General features: G+C 36.1%; 1 protein-coding gene across 2 annotated transcripts in view; it reads right to left on the reverse strand.

Annotated features, from left to right (window-relative positions):
- ATR (ATR checkpoint kinase) overlaps positions 1-22,431 on the reverse strand; it is a gene marked incomplete at its 5' end in the record, with an annotated part of 38,746 nt that overhangs the window by 5,392 nt on the left and 10,923 nt on the right. For both annotated transcript variants that reach the window (XM_084267383.1, XM_084267382.1), the window contains 26 exons: positions 167-367; positions 953-1,087; positions 2,457-2,689; positions 3,746-3,843; positions 4,245-4,387; positions 5,533-5,712; positions 6,239-6,398; positions 6,763-6,939; positions 8,001-8,178; positions 8,535-8,626; positions 9,185-9,276; positions 9,744-9,908; positions 10,687-10,865; positions 11,317-11,524; positions 12,599-12,736; positions 13,594-13,714; positions 14,577-14,692; positions 15,391-15,504; positions 15,724-15,930; positions 17,333-17,458; positions 18,179-18,272; positions 18,663-18,806; positions 18,984-19,114; positions 20,404-20,496; positions 20,900-21,085; positions 21,442-21,636. In XM_084267383.1, the coding sequence (XP_084123509.1) occupies positions 167-367; positions 953-1,087; positions 2,457-2,689; positions 3,746-3,843; positions 4,245-4,387; positions 5,533-5,712; positions 6,239-6,398; positions 6,763-6,939; positions 8,001-8,178; positions 8,535-8,626; positions 9,185-9,276; positions 9,744-9,908; positions 10,687-10,865; positions 11,317-11,524; positions 12,599-12,736; positions 13,594-13,714; positions 14,577-14,692; positions 15,391-15,504; positions 15,724-15,930; positions 17,333-17,458; positions 18,179-18,272; positions 18,663-18,806; positions 18,984-19,114; positions 20,404-20,496; positions 20,900-21,085; positions 21,442-21,636 (3,906 nt within the window). The remainder of the gene's footprint in view (positions 1-166; positions 368-952; positions 1,088-2,456; positions 2,690-3,745; positions 3,844-4,244; positions 4,388-5,532; positions 5,713-6,238; positions 6,399-6,762; positions 6,940-8,000; positions 8,179-8,534; positions 8,627-9,184; positions 9,277-9,743; positions 9,909-10,686; positions 10,866-11,316; positions 11,525-12,598; positions 12,737-13,593; positions 13,715-14,576; positions 14,693-15,390; positions 15,505-15,723; positions 15,931-17,332; positions 17,459-18,178; positions 18,273-18,662; positions 18,807-18,983; positions 19,115-20,403; positions 20,497-20,899; positions 21,086-21,441; positions 21,637-22,431) is intronic.

Below are 22,431 nucleotides of genomic sequence, written 5' to 3' on the forward strand. Positions count from 1 at the left end.
CAGAAGCCATATCTGTCTCAGGCTGTTACAACAGATGCTACTCGTTTTTCACTAAAGTAATTGTAAATTTTACTACTTACTCCTCCATTTCTAGGCAACTAAGATATATTTGCAGCAATATTTACTTAGTAAGAATTTTAAAGTGAGGTGGCAGTTAGAGGCTTACCGTATCATCAAAGCCCGCAATGTAGGCCCAGCACCCAGGAAAAGGGTCATGGTTGGCATGTGTACCAGGAATTGAAGGAAGAGTTGGTATCATTACAGATTGTAAGGGAATGAGAATTTCACTAAATGTGTGCTCTTCCACTAATCTCTTAAGTGTTCTGAAATGAATACTCATGCTTAATGTGGAGCTGTTTCCGTCAACCTTGAAAAAAAAAAGTTCAGAAGTTAATAATAAGTGCACTTTAAATATTACTGCTCCTTCATAGGAAATAATAAAATCATAAATGCTTATAGTAATAATAAAAAATGCAAGTAGCATTTCAAATTAAATGGGAGTGGTCAAAAGTAAATCTATCTGGCCTTTACGGCACATGTATTTTTCACTCTGGATGTAAATACTGAGCAACGAACAAATTTAGTTAGTTAGTTTTGTCTTTTTTATCAAGTTTATTTATTCATGAGAACACCACCAGCGTGTTTCCACAGTTAAAGCCTGTGCAGGTTACTGGGCAAGCATCACACGTGAAAGCACATAACAATGTAAAGTCAGTGCACTGTGAAACTTTAACTACTGAAATATTTTACAGTGTGGTCAATTTAGAGCCATTTTCTACTTTTAAAAAATATTCTTAAGTAAAAAAAAAAAAGTCTTTTACAAGTCAGTGTAGTTTCTGTTAAATTGCAGTAATATAATGAAATGACCAATGAAAGCCATTAGAAAAAGCTCCTGTGTAACATTTTTAAACAATTCTATTAGAAAAATATATAAATTAATGCATGTAAGTACCGGTTTGTTGCACAGTTCTAATAGCTTATCTGTAAGGCGTGCTGCATCTCCAATAAATTTTCCTAAAGACTCCTTCATGTGAATAGCTTTGTTGAGAATTTCCTTACATCTATTGACACGTGTAGAGTAAGATGACTGAAAAGAGGAAAGTTAAAATTTATTAAACAACAGTCAAAGAAATTAAAGAAACTTAAAAAAAGCCCCAAACCCAACGGGAATATATTCTTTTCTCTACTGTCACATTTAATATCCAGAGAAGGATGTTCTCCAACTGACATTTCGTACTTGAACAAGTACTGAAGTGGTATGGTTGTGGGATGTGTGTGTATGTGTGTTATTCCTTTCCAAAACCATTTTTGGGAGTTCCACACCATAAAGGCCAATATTCAAGAAGGAGACAATGTATCCTGAACATTATTTCACCAGCCGTAAAGAAATGGTATGCACCATGTTCTCCAATTTGCTCTGGAAAGACTTTAACACCAGGACAAAGTCTATCTTGTTTTAATAGAATCATAGAATGTGTAAGGTTTTAAGGGACCTTTAAAGGTCATCTAGTCCAACCCCCCTGCAGTAAGCAGAAGCATCTTCACTAGATCAGGTTGCTCAGAGCACCGTCAAGCCTGACCTTGAGTATCTCCAAGGATGGGCCCTCCACTACGTTTCTGGGCAACTTGTTCCAGTGATCTACCACCCTCACTGAAGAGCTTCTTCTTAATATCCAACCTCAATCTCCTCTTTTCAGGTTTAAAACTATTACCCCTTGTCCTATTGCTACATGCCCTCATGAACAGTTCTTGCTCCACTTTCTTACAGACACCCTTCAGGTACTGGAAGGACACTATAAGGCCTCCCTGGAACCTTCTCTCCTCTGAACTGAACAAGCCCAACTCTCTCAGCCTGTCTTCATAGGAGTGGTGCTCTAGCCCTTTGATCATTTTTGTGGCCCTCCTCTGGACATGCTCCAAAAGATCCATGTCTTTTTTGTGTTGAGAGCTCCAAAGCTGGACACAGTACTCCAGGCGAAGTCTCACCAGAGCAGAGGGGCAGAATCACCCCTCAATATACTGACCACAATTAATGTAGCCCAGGATGCAGTTGGCCTTCTGGGCTGCAGATGCACGTTGGTAGCTCCTGTCCAGCTAATCAGCACTCATGGTAATCAAGGCACAGAGTTCACTATCATAAAACTGGGAGTATTATTACAACTACTATAACCAAAATCTAGTGTCCATAACTACCCAATTTGTTACTCAAATCTACTTTCCTAATCCATCATGCAAGTCAGGATGCATGTTAGCCTTCTAATTTGGAACATTTAAACCATAGTATCTAAACTTTAGACTGCAATTAGCATTGATACCCTGTTCCACAACACTGTATCACAGCAAATACAACTCTCAGTACCTTCTTATCATCTTCAGATAAAGTTGTATTAACATTTATCTCTGATGAAAACCGTTGTACAAGCTTAATAAAGGTGTGGCTGTACTTATCAAGGTACCTTGGAGACAGCAGTCATCATCCACATGGCTTGCTGTGGGTAGGCTAAAAACACTTTAGCGACAATCACCATCAGAACTGCAAAGACTTCATCATGAGAATGGCAGATTCGGGAGATTAACTGAGAAAAAGCTGTCAGGAACTGGTAAGGTGCCAGGTAACTCGTGTGCTCTGTAATCACCTTATTTATTTTAGCTAAATCATTTTTCATTTGAACCCGTTCTGAACGACTAGCTGAAAAATACAAGAGGACAAGATGATGTTCCTTTTTTTTTCCATTGGAAATTTAAGTCAAGCCTGAAGAGATGTGTGTTGTGGGCAATTTCCATAAGCCAAAAAGCTCAAGGAAAAGAAAGAGCTCCTACTGTAAAATTCCTTTTAACACAGCAAATGACTTAATACTATTTAACTAGCCAGAACATTAGGAAATAAACCAACACAGACTACAGGAATATGGAAAAGGCAGTATCAAAACAGTTTTCCTTACAGTCTTAATCTAAAACATCTATTACTCATCTAAAGTGATGCAATGGCATAGAACAAACCAAAATTACTCAATTCCCCTAGTAAAAGGATTCTAATGTTCTTTAGTAGAGAGGGAAGAAACAGTCTTTGCAAGGGATGAATTTAGCACATCTGTTCGTATCTTCACTCTCGCCCCCTGAGGGCCCAGCATGATAAGAACATCAACAACGCAGAAAGTGGCAAGTGATGTGTCTGCAGCCAGATCCAGTTGACCTAATCATATAGAACCAGGTCAAGATCAAGGAGCTAAAACTGTCTGCTTCACTACAGACCTACAATGTTTGCAGTTTCCATTTGAAGTAGTGTCTCCCACCCACAAGGCATCTATGGTAGTAGATTCACATGCCGCAACAGATCCTTCCTCCCACCCCCCACCCCATTTCAGTAAAATTCTTTCAGCTATTGGAACCAAGACAAATGGGAAAAAAGCCCCAAAGTGAAACACTGTACAGTAGCAAGCGCACACAAACCCACTGCTTGTTACTCATAAGACAACTTTGAAGAGGTAACAGATGAGTTTCCCTAAATCTGCTTATCAAGTTACCTGAGGAACATTGCTATCTCAATATATGTATTTTTTAAAACTCTGGAAGGTTTAAATACAGTAATTAGTACTCTCCTACATCCATGTAGCTTATAAGAGTAATAGTAGTTCTTTCTAGATAACAAGTCTAAACATAGAGCTGGAAACATACTTCATTGCTCTTTCAATCATGTATTCACGAGCATGACACAGCAATTTTGTATTGGGAAAAAGCATTCTACCTTTATCACATTCATATGCTTTTGCTCCGAAGTCCAGCCACAAAGATAGCATTCTTGGCATTGACTGATAGATGAATTGGTTTCCATACTGCAGAGACCTGTGATTACATGTTTCTATTACAGCAGGTTAATGATATAAATTAGAAGCATTATACATTTGACACCCTTAATAGTTTCACCTTCCATTCTAGACTTTACAATGTTTGACATTTTAATGCATATGCAATAACTAAAAGCTTACTAATATATAAAGGTTTTGCTTTTCTTAAATCAGAACTGAAGATGAATTAACTAACTGTCTTGCACAAGAGAAAAAACTCCTTAGAGGAAAAATTAGTTAGGTATTTATAAAAGGAAGCATGCAGTTTTTAATTTTATGATGTTGCATAAAAATTTGAATCAGTGTGAACTACTGAAGTACAATATATTCTTTTTTTTTTTCCCCAGTATAGAAGTCACCCTCCTATAGAACCTAAGCAAAGTTCCCCCAGGGTCTAACCTCCCAAAATGATGAACTATGTATCTAATCAGATCTCCTTGTTTTTCCATCTTGTTGTCAGTTACCATCGGCATTAATTTATCATAGTATTTAGCAAGATAAAAATGTCCATCTTCCCATTCTGGCAAGAAAATCGTAACATCCTGCAACAAAAATAAAGAGATAATTACTGTAGAGAGGATGCTGAAATTGAAATAAAAAATATAATAATCATCTAGAGAATTAAGAACCTTGTATTAATTAGTTACCTTTGTGCAAAGTACACGCACAAAATTTAGTAGTAACTAAAAAATTAGTAGCTATTAGTCATAACTTTCAAACTTCAAACATTGTAATTTTGCCCAAGATAAAAGCCTATACAAACCAGAAGTTTGTTCCTAAAATACATTTTGGACTTGGAGACAGTAAAAGAATTCAAGATGGAATTTCCTCAACTACGAAAGATTGTAGTTTCCATTAACATCCATTCTCTAATAACACTGGGTTGGTTACAGTGCCAATACTTAGACGGTAAAGAATTCTAAGCATTAACATTTTAATACAACTCACTGAAGTGTCATTACTTTTCATTATTTCAACCTGAATTTGACTTGATACATCAGTTAGATTTTTCTCTAAATGATTTACAGAGGTACTTCAATCAGTAAGGCAGAAGTAAGCATTAACAGTACCAAATGCCCAAACCTGGATAGGAGACATACCACTTTCAGAGAAACACAAAGATCTGCATCTGCTCCTGGTTTAGTACTCAACAGCAGTGCCAAAACAGTATTTCACTGGCACAGCAAGAAGCAGCAGTATAGTGCTACTGAAGAAAAATGTACCAGTTGCCCCTTTTTCCTAGTCCTTTAGAGCCTGCAAGCGTATTTAAAGCACAGTTCTAAGTAATCCACCAGAGTGAAGAAAATCTGAAGAGTAGTGCGATGTATCATCAAGTTATCTCACTGTCTATTTAAAGTACCCCACACTTGAGTGAGGAATTCTAATTTCAGCACGCTTAAGAAAAAAGCCATGTTCCTTTTTTAACTTTAGAAGAATTATACTAGGGATTCTTATCTCCTACTGTTGGGAACTGTAGACTTCCCTGCACTGATGTGATGTATTAAAACTAATTCAGATAGCTAAATCTTAACAACAAGAACTACTTCCCATCCTACACGTTGATACACCATTTAATCGCATTGATGTTGACACTGGTTCACACCATCATGAGTATCATGATAGCTTACTTAAGGGATATATCATTATTCAAAACTACTGTCTTGTTAATACTAGTATATCAAATTACCTTATACTTTTTCATAACCGCATTGCTTTCAAAGTTAGCAGTTTCTTCCATAAATCTCCCCACTAGCAGCATCGCCCGACCATGGATAAGCTGATTTTTGCTACTGCGCGGTGCTTTATTTTCAGGGAAACATAGCTCAACCCCCTTCTGGAGAACAATGAGTGCCTGATGAACCTCACCCTAAGAGAAAGAGGAAAACATCTTCCGTATTTTAAATGTATACATAAAATATATACAGATGTAAAACATCTCCTTTGTAGTTGTTAAAGCAAAGCTATGTCCCCGAGTGTTTTCCACACCATTTTGGCTGTAGGCACAGAATATTACTGACTTCATATGCTTCTTCTATTCCCCTGTTATCTCAGCATTGTTGTCCCTTCAGGTTTACCACAAGAATTGCTCCCATGTTTGGTGCCTACCTCTATTAGTTAAAAGGATACTGTTAGGGAAAGGTCTACTATTAAGATATTTAAATTTTCCGTGGCTGCTTTGCCAGAGGCAGGTGATCCAACAGCTGATTTCTGTCAGAAGTCAACGGATACAGAAAAAGGATGACTAGCAGCTAGAGTTAAAAATGTCCTGTGGCTCAACTGCAATCAGAACATGCTGACAGCCCAGTTGACATGTTTTGTTCTACATCTACTGATAGTGTGCATTTTTTTCTTGAAGAAATACAGAAAGTACATTCCATTTTTATTTTCTTTACCTTGGACCAGAGCCACTTCGCTCTTTCTATATAAAGTTCTGAGAGCGTAGATTCCCCAGCATTCAGAAGAGCATTGTATGCAGTCTGGTGATGACCAGCTTTTCTTGCAACTCTAGCACTCTGGAGCCAACACTGACCAACAAGCTCACTGTAATCTTGGCTGCAGAAATATTTTGGCAAGAAATGAAATTTCAATCATGAACGCTACTTTACAGTCTTAAGGTGTTAAAACACAACTTCTCAACAATATATATACTACATAGTGATAATTTAAAATTATTTGTAATACTTCTGTTTCACATTTTTTTCATTTAGACCCAGAAAATACTCTTTGCCCATTTCTATTTACCTTTCCTGTAGAAACCACTCGCCCCTTCTATTTTGAAGGTAGGTAATATTGGAGAGGGCTGCTTTTGTCTACAGCATACATTTCCATTGCTTTATATTCCCTCTTCTAACATGCATGTGGAAAACAAAAACGTTACTAAGAATATGACACAAACAAGAAATAATTACGTTCTTACCTTTTACTGAGGCTAAGCAAAGCCCTTCGCAGCGCTAGAATGGGTTCTTTTGCTCTGTAAGAGTTTTGGGTCATTTCAATACGAGCACACCAGTTCAGGGAATCTCTACTGTGGTCACCATCTGGTTGCTGAAACATTGGTCGAATACTATGTTCCAATTCACACAGCATATGCAACCTGTGTTAGCAAAATAAAAGCAAATAGTTGAAAGCTGAAAATTGGTTGCTGATTGAGATATATGTAAGTTTTACAAAGCTTTTGCCATTTTTTTTCTAGAAGTTGGCCACACAAGTAATTCTAACTAGAAGGGCTTATTTTAAAAGCAAAACCACAGCAAACCCAAACACACAAAACCAAGGATTTGTAAACTGGCAAGTTATTTTCTCATGATTCCTTTACAAAGCTGCTGGATACAGAGGGAACGACGATGATGCAGAGAGGAAGTAAATCTTCAGAAAGAGTATTTCTATCCACAACTTGAAGCAATTGTTGTTCAAATAAATCTGATATTTTCAACAAATGCCATTTTAGAGGCAATATACTATCTGTTATTCAGACACCTCCTTTAGAATAAAGTTGTTAAATTTATTTAAAAAAAACATAATTATAAGTTGTCACTGGCAAGCTGCAAAACTGAGAGCTTGTGAACAATTAAGTCTGCATTGGCAGAGTCTTGAGTGTGATGGCTAGCAAATCTGCCTGACAACGACTTTTGGAAAACTTCTGGGTAGACTAGATCAACAAGTAAACTGAAATATTTTAAAACACTTTTTTCTCAATACTCATTGAGAATCATAGAACAGTTTGGGTTGGAAGGGACTTGGAAGATCACCTAGTACCACCTACCCTATGATGGGCAAGGACACCCTCCACTAGGGTGTTCAAAAGTAAGGAAATAAGGAAAGGAAGGAAATTAAGAAAAAGTGAAACCACTGGAAGTGATGGGGGTTTAAATTCTTTTTGCTCTTTGTTGATAAGTGCTTTTAGGCCACCATACAGATTAAAAGCAATGCTCTGTTAATGGAGTTACTGGCCTGCATTACTACTTTAAGGAACTGTTGAATTTTCTTACTTGATGGTTACATAAACTTTCTTGCTGATTTTGAAAGACTATACCCAAGAGGTGACAGAAAAATGCAAATTGGTACCACTTAGTGTGGAAACAGAAAATTCTTGTTGCTGCATCCTTGATCAGGTGGATTTCTGAATTTGAGAACAGTGACATGAAAATCAGAAACCTGATAATGTGTTCGTATCCTCGTTGATAGGATCCTCTTTCAAAGCTTGCTGCTGAAAGGGGTACAATCTGCTCTGCTCGAACCACCTTGAGTGTTTCATAAAAATCTGCTTCATTTTTCTTCTTGGCTGATAATAATAAATGTCCTAATCTGACACTCCAAGTTGTGGACTTCACATCTTTGGGGAGAAAAAAAACACAACCCTCTCAAACTGTTTCTTTAAGCAGCTTAATCTGAACATGCTAATTTCCTCTTGACTTACTACTGGAGTTTCTCTCAGAACTGGTGAAATTAATTCTAAAAATACTGTATAATGATACCCCAAAATCCACCCCTGAAAGAAATACACACTTAAACCTTAGACTAGACAGTTTACGATCAAATACATCTATGAAACTGTCAGAACCAACCCTCCCCCCAGTAAAACCCAAGACTAATAAATTACTATAGCTGCCCTTTGATTAAAGACGATGAGCCTGAGATGTACAATTGCTCAGAAATGCAAGGTGACATTCATGTTTTTATGTATCTTACCCGAAGCCAAATAATTTTCTAGTAAATCCCATTGTGACAGTTTCCAGGCTGCTTCCACTCTGTAAGTGTTCAATTCAGAAATCCATTCAGACCTATTAAAAGAAAACAAAGGTAATAAAAGTTTGTGCTGATTTTTCTTTCCTTTCCTCTCACTATGTTAGTCTTTCATTATATTAGCAAATATTCTTTATGTAAAACTTACCTTCCTTGAAAAGAAGCAAGTAAGCTTGCTTCTAATAAAATTAAATATAATCAAAGGATATGCATTAATAACAAAACACATACAGCACAATCCCACAAATTCAGTTGCCAAGTAGTGTATTTAACTTCTACTGCACATTTGAAAAACTAACATGGTCCAACCCATTTAATCTTATCAGGCTACAGACAATGAATGAAAGATTATATATTTAAGAAAGGACATATCAACACTGCCCATGGTGCAGACAAAGTAGTACTAAGATTTGTGGAAGTTTTGAAATAAAAATTTATACACAAATCACTTGAAGTTTTCTAGCTTCACATTGCTACTGCATATGCTTAGTAAGCCTCAGATGCTTGATAATGCAGAAAAACTGGTGTTGAGACACAAATGTAACATAAGAGCTTCATATTACTCAAATACACATTGTATTAGATGCTTACAGTACCTGTTTGCAAGCACTCCATTGACCTGAGTAATTACAGTAGATAACTGACCAAGGCCTAACATGGACTTCACTACACCATGATAATGAATAATCTAGAAACAGAGAAAAACAAATTTAAAAATGCACACACACACAATAATGGAAGTCGGAAGTTGAATCTATCAGATACTTTCTGTAATACCAAAAGGCACAACCAACTGCATCATTAGCTAAATGAACATTCAAAATTTAAAAAGCTTACGATTGTCAAAGAACTTAAATGACCATTGATAATTTTTCAAGTATGCCTCACCACAAATGTAGTTTGATGTTACTTTAGTAATACCCACATCAGAAGCTGGAAATGAAAATAATTATTTAAAGAAATTAACAAAAACAAGAAGAAAAAAGTCACAGGGAGGAAATAACCCCAAAAGCCAAAGTAATTTCACACTTCCCATTTTACTTAAATAGTCTGAAGATGTATTTTTGGCTTAGTCTTGTGTTAGTCAAGAAGATAATAATCTTATACATATATATAATTTAAAAATAAAACGTAAATAATATGTCTTGTATATACCTGATCAGGTTCCAGTTGGATAGCCCTATCGTAACAGGCTGTTGCATCTCTTAACAAGCCAATACTTTCATGTTCAAGGATCTGTTCTTTGAGAGATGGTTCTTCTTTCCGAATTGCACTCACCCCAGCTACTCCATCTGGTTCATGCATAGCAGCATACAATTTCTTTATTCCAACAGAATATGAAATGGACATTAAAAACCGCTCTAAGACAACAAGACTTATACATAACATTCTGAGAACAACACATCTTCTGGAAAATGGGGAACAAACTATTCTGTAGGACTTCCTGGTATGAAGCATTCATGGGATATGTCAGTTTTGCTGGGATAAGTTGAGCCCTACTTCATCTTAGCATACTGTAATACTCATAGAAATACTGTAGAAACAATACCACATCAAGACACCTGAAACAATCTGTATAAAGGAGAAAATATATTATTGCACAATGAAGTTGTAAATTATGAAGCTGCAAAACACTTAAAGTGAAAAAAGTAACCATGAAAAACAAACAGGCTTATCACACAGGTTAAAATATTCCTTGAAAAGAATTTAAGTTGTTTTCTACACCCTTAGTATAAGCTCTTGCTCTTCTTTAGAATAAGCCACTTATCTTTCCTTCAAAAGTGTTTTGGCTTCTTCCAAAAGGCAAAGTTAACTAAAAGCAATAAATGCCACACTTTGAACAAAAGCACACTTAACTATTTTCAGGATTTGACAATATTTTATTATACACTAGAAAGCTACCCCTTCCTTTTCATCTAAAAAGCATGCCAAATAAGAGGAAGTGCTAACTGCTGCTCAAAGACAGACAACTGAACACTTTTACCCAAACGCAAGAGCTTCTTTTCTTCTTTCCGTCTAAAAGAACTTGAAAAAAATTACTGATCTATGTCTATTTTCATTTGTAAACAAAACAAAAAACAAAAAAGAACTCCAGAACCTGAAGAAATCCAAGATGCTCCTGAATATTTTGTTTCTTCTCTGTAATGAATGACTCAAAGTGCATCACTGCCCTTGTGTAAGCCTTGGAGCGAAACGAAGCCACAGCTAGCGCATCCTGAGGTATGAGGTCTAAGAAACGTGTCACATTCTGATATTCTTCATAGTCCTCACTCGATGCTACAGAGAAAAGACATTAAGTCGGTCAATTGAGGTTTCATTTACAAGAATTACCTTATGGATCAAAACTGAGTTCGTTCACTTCACAATTCAGTGAGATAATCAAATTAAGAAAACATTTTTCTCTTCTGTCATCAATAATTTATTTAAAATAAGCACAGCAAACTTCCTCCATCTCACAAGACTGCATAGAATATGTTCAATGAAACTTCTAAAAAGCTAACATGAAATTAACATTTAATTTCTTAATGCTGAATCTGTATTTCTTACAATAGGCATTTAAAACAGCGGATTTGAGGTGGGAGGAAATCACAGTATGATAGCAAGACATCACAAAGCAGACTAACATAGTGCAGGAATATTGCATCCTTAAACGGTCATAATGTGAAGTGGCAAATTTAAATACTTGAAGAATATAAATGCAACTTTAAATAAAATAAGCATTACTCACTTTTTAGACCACCTCTGTCTTTGCTAGACTTGCCAGCATTTTTCTCAGCAATAAGTATTTGAAACTTATGTCTAGCCCACTGAGTGAGATGATCAAGCATGGAGAACACTGTCTGTGTGCTTAGCTGACTGAGATCAGAAGCGCTGTCTTCAAGCCTCCTGGTAGACTGGTCATCATGTTTCAGAACAGCCATAATCTCCATGTAAACCTACACAAACATTAACATGATAGAAGACAGAAGTGACATGCTAGCATCACAACAGCAGAAAATAGTAACTAACACAAAAATCAAACTAAAATACTAGAGATGATAATTGTTTACTGTAATAATTTAGGGATTATTTGCAAGCTCTGTTTGTCCCACCATCTTCAGAGGAAGAAATGGCAAACCAAGTAGCAGATGTCAGGAGATTTCATATGTGGAGGAAGTCTTTGAAAAGCAAAACCTGGGATTCAGAATAACCACCGTGATAACTGGAATTTTAGCTTTCAAGACACAATAAATGCTACTGCACATACAATACTTGAGGATTTGATAAGTAAAGTTCTTGACTGGCCACCAGATCACAGATCCACTTTTTGCTTATATTTAAGTAAATGCTTCCTGTCTCTTTTAGTCAACAGAATATGAGTTGATGTAACAGGTATTTATTTGGGATGTAGTTTTCACACAGGAAAAATCCTCATACACCTCTACACATGCACAATTTTTAAACACAGGTATCTTGGCTCTGAAATTTCAAATTAATATATTGTAAATCACATTTATTCAGTCTCCTTGACTTCTGGTAAAGCATACTGAAGGAGCACAGATTGGATGATTCTTTTCACTCCTACTCCTGCTTTGCTGCAAGAATTTATGAATCCTGATCTACATCAATCTGGTAACTAAACAGTTTTTCCACTTAAAAATGTAAATGTATGCAAGGGAGGGGAAAAAGTTATGGGTCTGAATTCTTGCAAGCATACAAGTTAAATTCATTCCTCGTTCAAGTTGCACTCTCATCCTTTTTTTACCACTCCAGTTCTTCACATAAATGCAGATAATTAACTGTATAATATTTTGTCCTAGGCTCTACAGAAGAAATATGTGGAAACCCAAAGAGAAGCAGTTTAACACAAACCTTTATATTTAAAACCCTGACAGAAATTTTATATTATTTATACAGGAGTTTAACAGCAATACAATTTGTTCATGTAGGTCAACAGTAACTATGCAGAGCTGAAGAGATCTTGGGCAGAACAGCTCCTATGAAGGATATTACCATGCAAAACATCCTACCTCTTGTTGATCCTCCTGACTGCATCCCAATAAAACATAGACAAGGATGTGTGGAAGCAGATAAATTGTCACTTTATAGTCGTTCTTCATCATAATACTGCAGCAGTCAAAAACTTTTCTGGCAAGATCATGTCGTACCTATAGAAAAAGATTATTTCCAGGAAAGGCATTATTAGAAAAGTGCAAATGCCTGAACAATTAATAGGTTTCTTTTTGTTGACAAATAATATTTGATGGAACAGAATTTCTAAGATGCTTGTCTCCTACAGAGCATTCATCAGACAATATACAATGTATCAATTGCTGATATACCACAAAAATGCAGGCAAGTATTGCTGATACATTCCACTTTTCCAGGTTTTCTACACTATTGTGAACTTGCACTGGACATAAAAAAACCTGAAGGCTGAGAACTTCAATACTGCACATCCTCTCTTCTGCCCTTAAAAGCCTGCAAAAAGTAGAAAATTATGAACACGTTCAATTCTTTTCTGTCTGAAACAGAAAGAGGACAGTGCAGCTACTAAGCTACTGTGATTAAATGCACTTCTGAAATTGCTTATTTAGCAGTTAAAACTTTCTTGTCCCTCTGCCTTTTTCCTTTCCACCACGTGAAAGTTTATGTGCTGGGACTGTAGAGCTATGGGAAAATGAATCAATCAGAAACTGAGAAGGTAAATTTGAGGTTTTCCAGAAGCATTTTAGAAACTTTTCTAAAGCCATTTGTATAGCCTTTAGCTACGAAAGAGTCTCTGAACATGGGGAAATTTCCAAGACTTTTGCCTTTGAGACTACCCTGAAGCCTTGGCAAGAAGCAACAGTGCTGGAGAAGGGAAGGTCCATGGTTACCTTGATGATGCAAGTAGTAGGTGTGTGATTTAACAGGCCCAGAGCGAATAGGCGTATCCCCCCCATCCATCCCCGCCTTTCAGAAACCAAAATGAGATTCAAGAACTGTGCTTTATAAACCAATACACTGAGATTTATTCTCTTACCTTTGTTATAAGATATCCCGCCCACGTTGCTGACCATTCTGCAAAATTATCACCTAATTTGCTTAAGTAAATTGGCTTCTTCATCTTTGACCAATTTACTGCCTTTTGATAACTCTTGTACCTAAAATTTTAAAATATCCATTTAATAAACCTAACTTTTTAATGTAATAAAATAAAAAGTAGCACATTAATAATCATAACCCCCCTAACTGGAATCACAATTAGGTTACATCTTCTATATCTTTTATAAAAGAATTGAGAGTATTTTCAGCAGTCAACTTGTTTCATTCTAGAGCGTCTTAAAAGAAAGCATGAAATAAAACCAACCAAATATGTTACCAGAATTTTTAAGTATACTTCAAAATGCTGTTCAAGTTCTTAGGTAATGCCACTGAACAGATATTTGACCATTACATTTTTGGCAGGAAAATCCTAGAACATACATGAAAGCCAAGGAAGGCCTAATTTTGTTTTCTAAAAAGGCAAAACCTTTCACAAGTGAGCATGACTATCTTCATAAGGCTACAGAAAGGTTGCACTGATTATTTTACGTTAAGGTCCATACATAATTTGAAGTTTCTTCACTTTTTTTTTTTAATTAAAACCCAATGAGCTCCTGCTACTTCTATAAAGGGTACCGGTACAGGGATATTAGTGGATTTTAGTACAAACTCAAATTCTAGTGAGAATTTGTACAAAGAAAACAGAAAAAAAACTCTCAAAACACCATGTAAGACAATGCTTTTGACAGACATATCTGAGCAAAGTATAAGCTCAGAATTTTGCTTGTTTGATTTAGAGAGAATTACATTAAAGGAAGTGTTAATTCAGCTTCATGAGAAAGAAATTATTTGAATTTTACATATGCATGTAACAGTCCACATAAAAGTAACAATCACAAACCCCAATGAAGTTACTGCTAGCCTGAAGGAAAAAAAAAATTGAAGCTATTATGAAAATAAATTGTTGAAATTGTCATATACCGGGTATTTAAATGAGGTTCCAAGATCTCCTGCACCTGCTCAGGAAACCTCCTCCAAAGCCTGGATCCCGGGCAGTCGGTGTTTGTCTCTCTACAGTCATAGATAGACAGTAACTCCTGAAAAGGCATGGTTTACATGACCAAGTTAGCACTGAAAACATTTCATGACTACAGCAGTAACAAAAACTGAGGCATATACATAAAAAAAAAAAAAAAGAGATAGGGATTACAGAATGTTTAATTCAGAAACAATTGCAAAACTTTGATCCGACATTGTTAATCCCCTATTACTAGGCAGTGTTGATTTCATCTACTGATTCTCCAGATTCTCCAGTTGGTGTTTGGACATTAACTTGTATTCTTTGCATCTGCCAATGACTAGAGTACGAAAATAAGGGCAGGCTCCACTTCAGTTGCTTCTGAACAGCATAAGCAGAAACTTTCTTAGGGATACTCACTGCATTGCATTTCTGCCTATGGAACCTGCACCATTTCTAAGTCAGACTTGTGATTGCTCCTTGAACCACTATGCAGGGACTGTTAGTTATCTGAAACATTAGATCTCTCCTAAAATATTGTGACACAAAAGCAAACAAATCTTTTGTTTGTCCACTCCCCAGAATTCTAAGGGAGCACTGAGGAGTGTGAAAAATAATTTCCCTGAAAAACCTTTTCCCTTGTAATTTCAAGCTATATGAGATGAAGTTTCAAATACTTAAACATGTACTTCAAAATGCAGATTTATATTGCATAGTTCTAAGTTCTGTGTGACAGGAAATAATTTGTGAAAATAGGATCTAAACCATGTATCTCACCTGAATTGCATATGCTGCAGAATCCTGAGCACGAACATTATCAGCATAAGCAAGGAATGCTCTGGTCAGTTCTGTTAATAATCCATAGGCAAAATTTGGATCCTCCACACCAGCCTCGATCACAAATAGAAGGCCAATTTTGTTAAAACAGAGTAACAGCTGTATCTTCAATCTGTAAATAACAATCACTCCAAACCCTGACTCTGAACTGTTTTAGATGAGAAAGTAAGTACAGATTTTTTTCAAAGGGTCTAAAGATAACAAGTTCCCTATTCCTGACTACTTTTAAAAAACCCTTAATGATAAACAAAACATTACCACAACAGTTCTTACCACAAATGTAAAATGTTTTCCTTGAGTTTCACTTGTGGAAAAGTCAAGCCTGCCAGGATCTATGGCTCCCAGTTGACCTAAACATTCTCCACAAAGTAGCCGGGCTTGAGAATTCGCATCCTGGCAGCCGATGAGAAGCACAGTTACCAACTGGGAGATGACCGGCTCCACAGTTTCGCTGTCTGTTACATACTTTATCAATTTTTCCTAGGAAGTTGTAAAATGAAAACGAATTATTCCACAAATTATTCCACAGCCTTATTTATGGCAAATAAAAGAAGTTTTCCATCTGTGACTCACTCTTACTTCACATTTCACGTACCCATGACTTCAGCTTAGTGATTCAAGTAGTGTCATTTTGAAACCAGAGCCAAATCACCCTAAACTGCTTTTTATCCAAAGAAAGACTAAACAAATTAGTAAGAACGAGGAATTTGGGCTTCAATTTATAATGTTGTCATGGCCAATATTGTATTTAATTATCATACATCAATCTCCTAATACTTTATTTCCTTGTCTTACTAAGAAGTCTCTTCTTGCCTACATGTTCTTTTTCACTGTCTGTTCCTTTTCTTCATGCATTCTGATATTTCCTCCCACTTTCTTTCATGCAGCTGCTGTCATACCTTATGATTTAGCTGCCATTTCTATCTTTACTATTTCCCATTTGTTGGCCATTTCTTCACTCTCAATCCTACAAAGCCCAGGGTTTCAAGCCCTTTATTCAATGCCCGTCATTTTAATTGGACATCCTTTGTTTTTCATTTTAGCCCAGCTTTTATACCCCAGTTCCACATTTAGTCCACATACAGACATATTTTTCTCTTAATAGTGTAAGGATATTTGCCATTGTTGTATTTAATGAAGACTGAAACCACAGCCAACACAAGAGAGCAAATAGTTCCACAAGCTGTGGAACTAATTAAATTTGATTTACCTCAATTATCTTGTTAGACTTCTAACAAAGACAGACAAGACAAGATTTTGCTGACCTGAACTGCAAGAATTATTAAATGGCCAAGAACACACACAATTATTGTTTGTTCTTTTAGCTAGGAATTTTTTTAGACTTCTGACTGAAGAATGTTCCACTATCTTGTAGCTCATAAGGAGACAAATTTTTTATTTTTTTCTCCTCCCCTCTTAATAGGTCATACACACCCCTCTGGGCAAATAACCACACAGATTTTTAAAGCAGTACCTTCAACTTGTACATGGCTTCATTGCAATATGATCAATGGATTAGAATTTTTTAGCATGGAAGGCAACGGAGAAGAAAAAAATTACATGCGTGAGGTGGTCACACAAATCTTAATTCTTTCAGGTATTACACTCACCTGCAAAACCTGAGGGTTTTAATCTATCAAGTGTCCTGATGCAAAAGCCATATACATTCTAACAGATTAACAAGCTCACCCAATAGACTGCTGAAATGGACTGCTTAGACATGCTGAAAAAGAACCCCTTCTCCCCACTATATTAAGAAACAGATAGTTTAAATCGAGGAGAATAATGCAGTTCATACGAACATCCAGTAACAGTAAAGAGTTTTAGATTATTGATTCAGATACTAAAGTTATTTTTCATTCTACTGGGAGGTTTTATATACCTGATTTCTATATAATGTTTCCTTCAGGCTGGTAAGTGCATGAATACGAACATCCACATTCTCATGCTGGATGGCTCTCATCGATAGCTGCAGCGTTGTCTGCAAGTCAGTGCTTTTGGAGGATTCCTGAACAAGGCATAAGAAGTTCAAATTAAGTATAACAGGAACATGGCAAAGCTACATCTCACAGAATGGAAGTGGGAGCACATACAACCAACTACATTTCTGCTTACTTTCTCACTTAGATCCATATACCACAGTCTTCCTATTTTTAGAAATGCTTTCCTCAAAAAGGTGATACATGTACATTTTTATGTAAATAAAAACTATTAAATCAGAAAAAAAAGCTTTGTTTGGAGTACCTCATTATCTAAAAATCAAATTAGTTTTTACTTTTGTTATTTGATTCCCACTAAATAATTGGTACTTCCCATCTACAACCTAACCGTTCTGAGGGCAAGCAAAAGAATTTACTGCTAAAAATAGACCAACTTTATTACCTTTAGAGAGAATACAAAAGAAGAATCAAGTTGAAAGTAGTTTCTCTTGTAACACAATCATTGTCATAGCTAATACTACCATATTTTTTCTTATCTCTTTAGTCTCAAAAATGGAAAAGTCAGTATTCAGGAGATGCTACAGAAACAAGTATGTTACACCTGAGCATATTTTACTCCTAAAGAATCAGAGCCTGTTTCAAGGTATTCCTGTGACACACAAATTCTGTTTTGTTGTGGAGGCAGATAAATACTATTTCTGCTTGAAAATAAACTTTAGATATTTTCCTCACTTGCTATGAATTCATTTGATGCATAAAAGTAAATAAGTAAATAAACGAAGCTGTACCTTTCTGTATTCCTGAAGGACAACTTGAATTTCTTTGAGTTCTGGAATGTCAGGAAGAAAATATATTTCATGCAAGAAGTCTCGCACTGCATCCCTAATGGTTAAAAGAAAAAAAAAAATAATTGCAACAAACAGCAAACATTAGTTGTGTCAGAAAATTCTTAAAAATCCATCAGGAGAACGTAATGAAATATATACCAAAGGCTTGAAAAGCAGGAAAAGCTTTTTAATTAAGTACACATACTAAGGAACTTCTCATTGCTCAACTAAGCCACAGGTATTTCTCCTGTATACTTCAAATTACTTTCTCTTTTAAAGACAGAATATTCATTGAAATATAGACAAGTAGGATTTTCATAGAACAACATACTATTTTCTATAATAATCAGTTCTCAATCTCAGTGCTGAACAATTTTAATTTAGGGTTTCCCCCGTTCCTATTACAGGATTTAATCCATATTACCGAAAATACTTGGTACAGTACCTGTTCTCAACTATGAGAAAGTAAAATACTCCTGTGGTTTCCTTTGGTTGGATATGTATTAGGGGCAGTAACGCTACTATCACATGACTAAGTAAGGAGCCAAGGTACGAATGGTCCAGACTTCGAACAAAACAATCCCATGCTCTAAAGTAGACAACAGAACAACAGTAATCAGTGATTCTGCCCTGCTTAAAGACTTTCTAGGTGAGACATGAGAAGCATTTTCTTTTCTTTTTCAGCTCTGTATTTTATATTACAAAACAATGTATTCAAGGACAGAAGTAGCAGGTATATCACTGTTCAGGAGTACAACCAGTTCACCTGCAACACAGTTCTGGAAAGTCATCCTTGTAGCGCAGAGCTGTTCTCAGTGTTGTCATCATCTTCACCCTCACTGAACTGATGTGTTTGGGACCCATGAGCTTCATTAAAGACATAAGACTGTTTAAAGCCTAGACAGAGAAAAGTCATTTTAGAGTATTAGGTATTCAGTAAAACATATACAAGCCAAACTTTCTAATAAATCCAGTCTACTGTGTTTTAAGAAATCATATCCTGAAAGATATCTAATTCAGTTTGATGTTTCAATAAAGAATTTGGGGTTACAGGAAAGGAGAATGAAAGGGAACCTGTAATAACAGCATTGCTATTTAGGCTGTTGACAGATTGATGAGGAAAAAACAACCATAAGGTTAACACTACAGGAGTTAATTAACACCAAAGGCATTAACAGTTATAGAAGTGTGTTATAAGTCATGACTGACTATACGCCCAAAGTTTTATAGGCTGAAAAGAGCAGATTTTGGAAATATAAAGGAAAACACGCAAACAAAAATACTGAGAAGCAGAAAAAGCAGGAGATATTTCAGTCACAGTAACCCCATGCAAAACAAGGTAGTATAACATCCAGCATGACAGATCAGTAACACAGGAAAGAACTTGATCTTGAGGAAAGGTCATGGAAGGGGAAACTCATCAAGAACAAAAAAACAGAACATGAAAATGATAGAAACAACAGCAGGTGCAGCAGAGGAAGTTACATACAAATGAAGAAACTGACAAAGCATGAAGCCATGAAGCTATAAACGCACTGAGAAGGAAAAGCTTGAAAAAGCAGCAGAGAAAATCCAATGTCATCAATGCAAAGGCTGTATACATTCTAATCCTGAAAAAAATCCCTACAGAAATTATCTGTACTACTTCTCTGAGGCGGCTCAACGGCCTGTCTTGTGGTTAGCAGCACTGCCTCAGGAGAGCAGAATTTGTAAATGCTCTCTAATGCAAAGCTGAAAGGAGTTGTTCTGTGAAAAGCGAAACAAATAAAGCCCAATTTCTCTTGGATTTGCATCTTATTTCCTCCAGCATTGCCCTTCAGTGTGCTTATAACACTGTTCCCTACAGAAACTCCTTTTCTATTGTATTCCCTCACCCTCCCCACTTTGTTTCTTTCATGCATAAGAAATATACACTTGGATTTCTCCTCTGTAATTACTGGTTGACTGACTTGCTATATGACTAAAATATGTATCTTAGATGACCATTAAAGAAAAAACACAACAACAAAGCCCCAAGAACTATTAAGCTTACACTCATGCCCTACCCACAGTGAGACCATCAGTTTAAGAATTATGAGGAAACCTTAGTATCTTTGAGACTTCAATGACAGTTGCACAATCATATAAGTCTGGAATATTAAAATAGCCTTTGCTTATCTTTAATAGTCAAAATGAAGTTTACATACCATTTTTTTATCCTCAATGCCAACGCTGGAACTCAGTAACTGCATGTTAAAAAAAGCCAAGATACCAAGCAATTTAGGTTGCAGATAATCAGCCTGTAGAGATAAAAAACCAAATAATCTTACAATTAACACATTCCCAATATTAAGCAATTAGAAAGTATGAAATGCGAATTCTGAAAAGCAGGTGAGAAGAATCCCAGATACACAAGCTGCTCTTGAAGACATATCAGCACTAATGAGAGACAGGTTAGGCTGTGGTGTTTTTTGTTCTGGTAGGTTTTTGGGGGTGTGTATGCATGTGTGTTTGTTTAGGGTTTTTCCTGTTTTTTTTTGTGTTTGTTTTTTGTGTTAAGGAACATGTAAAGTGAAATGCCAGCCTTTACTCCACCTTGTTGCCTCAAATAGCTTCAGAGAATGTTAAATTATCCTCATTCTCAGATTGGAGAAAAAAAAAAGTATTGAAAAAAACTGAACATGAGTATTTTGAAATCCTTACCATTTGTTCAGGTGATGTTATTTCCCTAGGCCCCTGATAGGGATCATCTTGAGATGCAAAAGAAGCCAATATTGACAGACCATTAAAAACTTGTTGATAGTGTTCTCCTATACGCAGCAATAATTCATTATGCAGTCCTTGGTAGTCCTGTCTCAGTAAGCTGCCCAGTTCTATCTCAGTCTCATTCTATAATGAAATAGCAAACAGAAGCCAAGTCCTCATTTCATCACAATGAAACTATAGTGTTGAGACACAGGAGGCATTGGACTCTGTCTGATTTACCACAAAAATAAAAGAAAATGTTTCCAATCATCTCAATGCTAGATAAACTGTTTTTAGAGTTTTTAAATTCACAAAATACCTTACAGAAGTTTCTAAGAGACAATAGAATAGAATATAAATACCAAAACGAACAAAACTTCTCCATATACCATTTATCTGCCCATACTTTATAATACCTTAACTTCAGTAAAGCAGAGAGCTCACTGTTCAGCAATTGTTGCTCCTAATCTATACGTATAACAGAGCAAACATCAATTTACCTTGAGGTAATGAAGTGCCCGCTCAAGCTCATCCTTGGAGCAGGAACAGACCAAATGAGAGAAGATGTATTTGAAGTTATTGATCAAAATCTCTCTCCGGTTTACATTCAACTGTTTTGCTATGGTTCGAATAAGCGTGGAGGCTGCAGGACTAGCCTTGGCTGCAAGGTCAGGAAGCAAAACTTGTAGGGTCCGCTGGTAAATTAAGAACAACACTTAATTGAAAAGGAACAAACAAATTACCCCTCAGAAAACCCAGAGCTCAGCTGTGTTGCATTTGTGTCAGTACACCCCCCCACATCTCTAGTCGTAAGTTATGACCATAGGAATTAACAAAGAACTTGAATAATATGGAAAAACTGAGCAGAAATGCAAATAAGAAAAAGATCATTAATTAAATGAGCTACCATTTTTTATTGTCATCCAGATTCTCCACAAAAAGAATACTTAAAAGAAAAAAGCCAACCCAAAAGAAAACACACAGCAAAAACCCAACACACACCCAACACTCTCCTAACCTACCAGTCAACTAGACCACTGCTTATTAACAGATCTGTATTTACCATCTACCAACGGGCAAAATACAAGTATAAAGCTGTTATGCTTCAAATAAAACAGATACCTAATCAGATCAAAGAGACATCTATCTACAGCACAATAATTTCTTCATGTGAAACATGACAGCAGACACCATGTAAAAAAAATCACACCTCACAACAAATCCCTCCAAGAGCACTAACTTCTTAATATAGATATACTCCTTGAGTAGTCTAGACCCTAGATCATCATGCTTCAATTAGCATTGTAGCTATCACTGTAACTCCTTAATAAGACCGTCCTGTATTTCAGCTTCCAGTTGCAGCACTCACAAAGTATACTATATAACAACTAGAGGAAAAAAAACCCACCACATCTGCAAAAATGTGGACTTAAATAGAAATCCACAAGTGCATGCACACACAAAAATAAAATCAGGAGTAAAAATGACTG

This window comes from Gallinula chloropus (assembly GCF_964237585.1).
Source record: "Gallinula chloropus genome assembly, chromosome: 8".
Lineage (NCBI taxonomy): Eukaryota > Metazoa > Chordata > Aves > Gruiformes > Rallidae > Gallinula > Gallinula chloropus.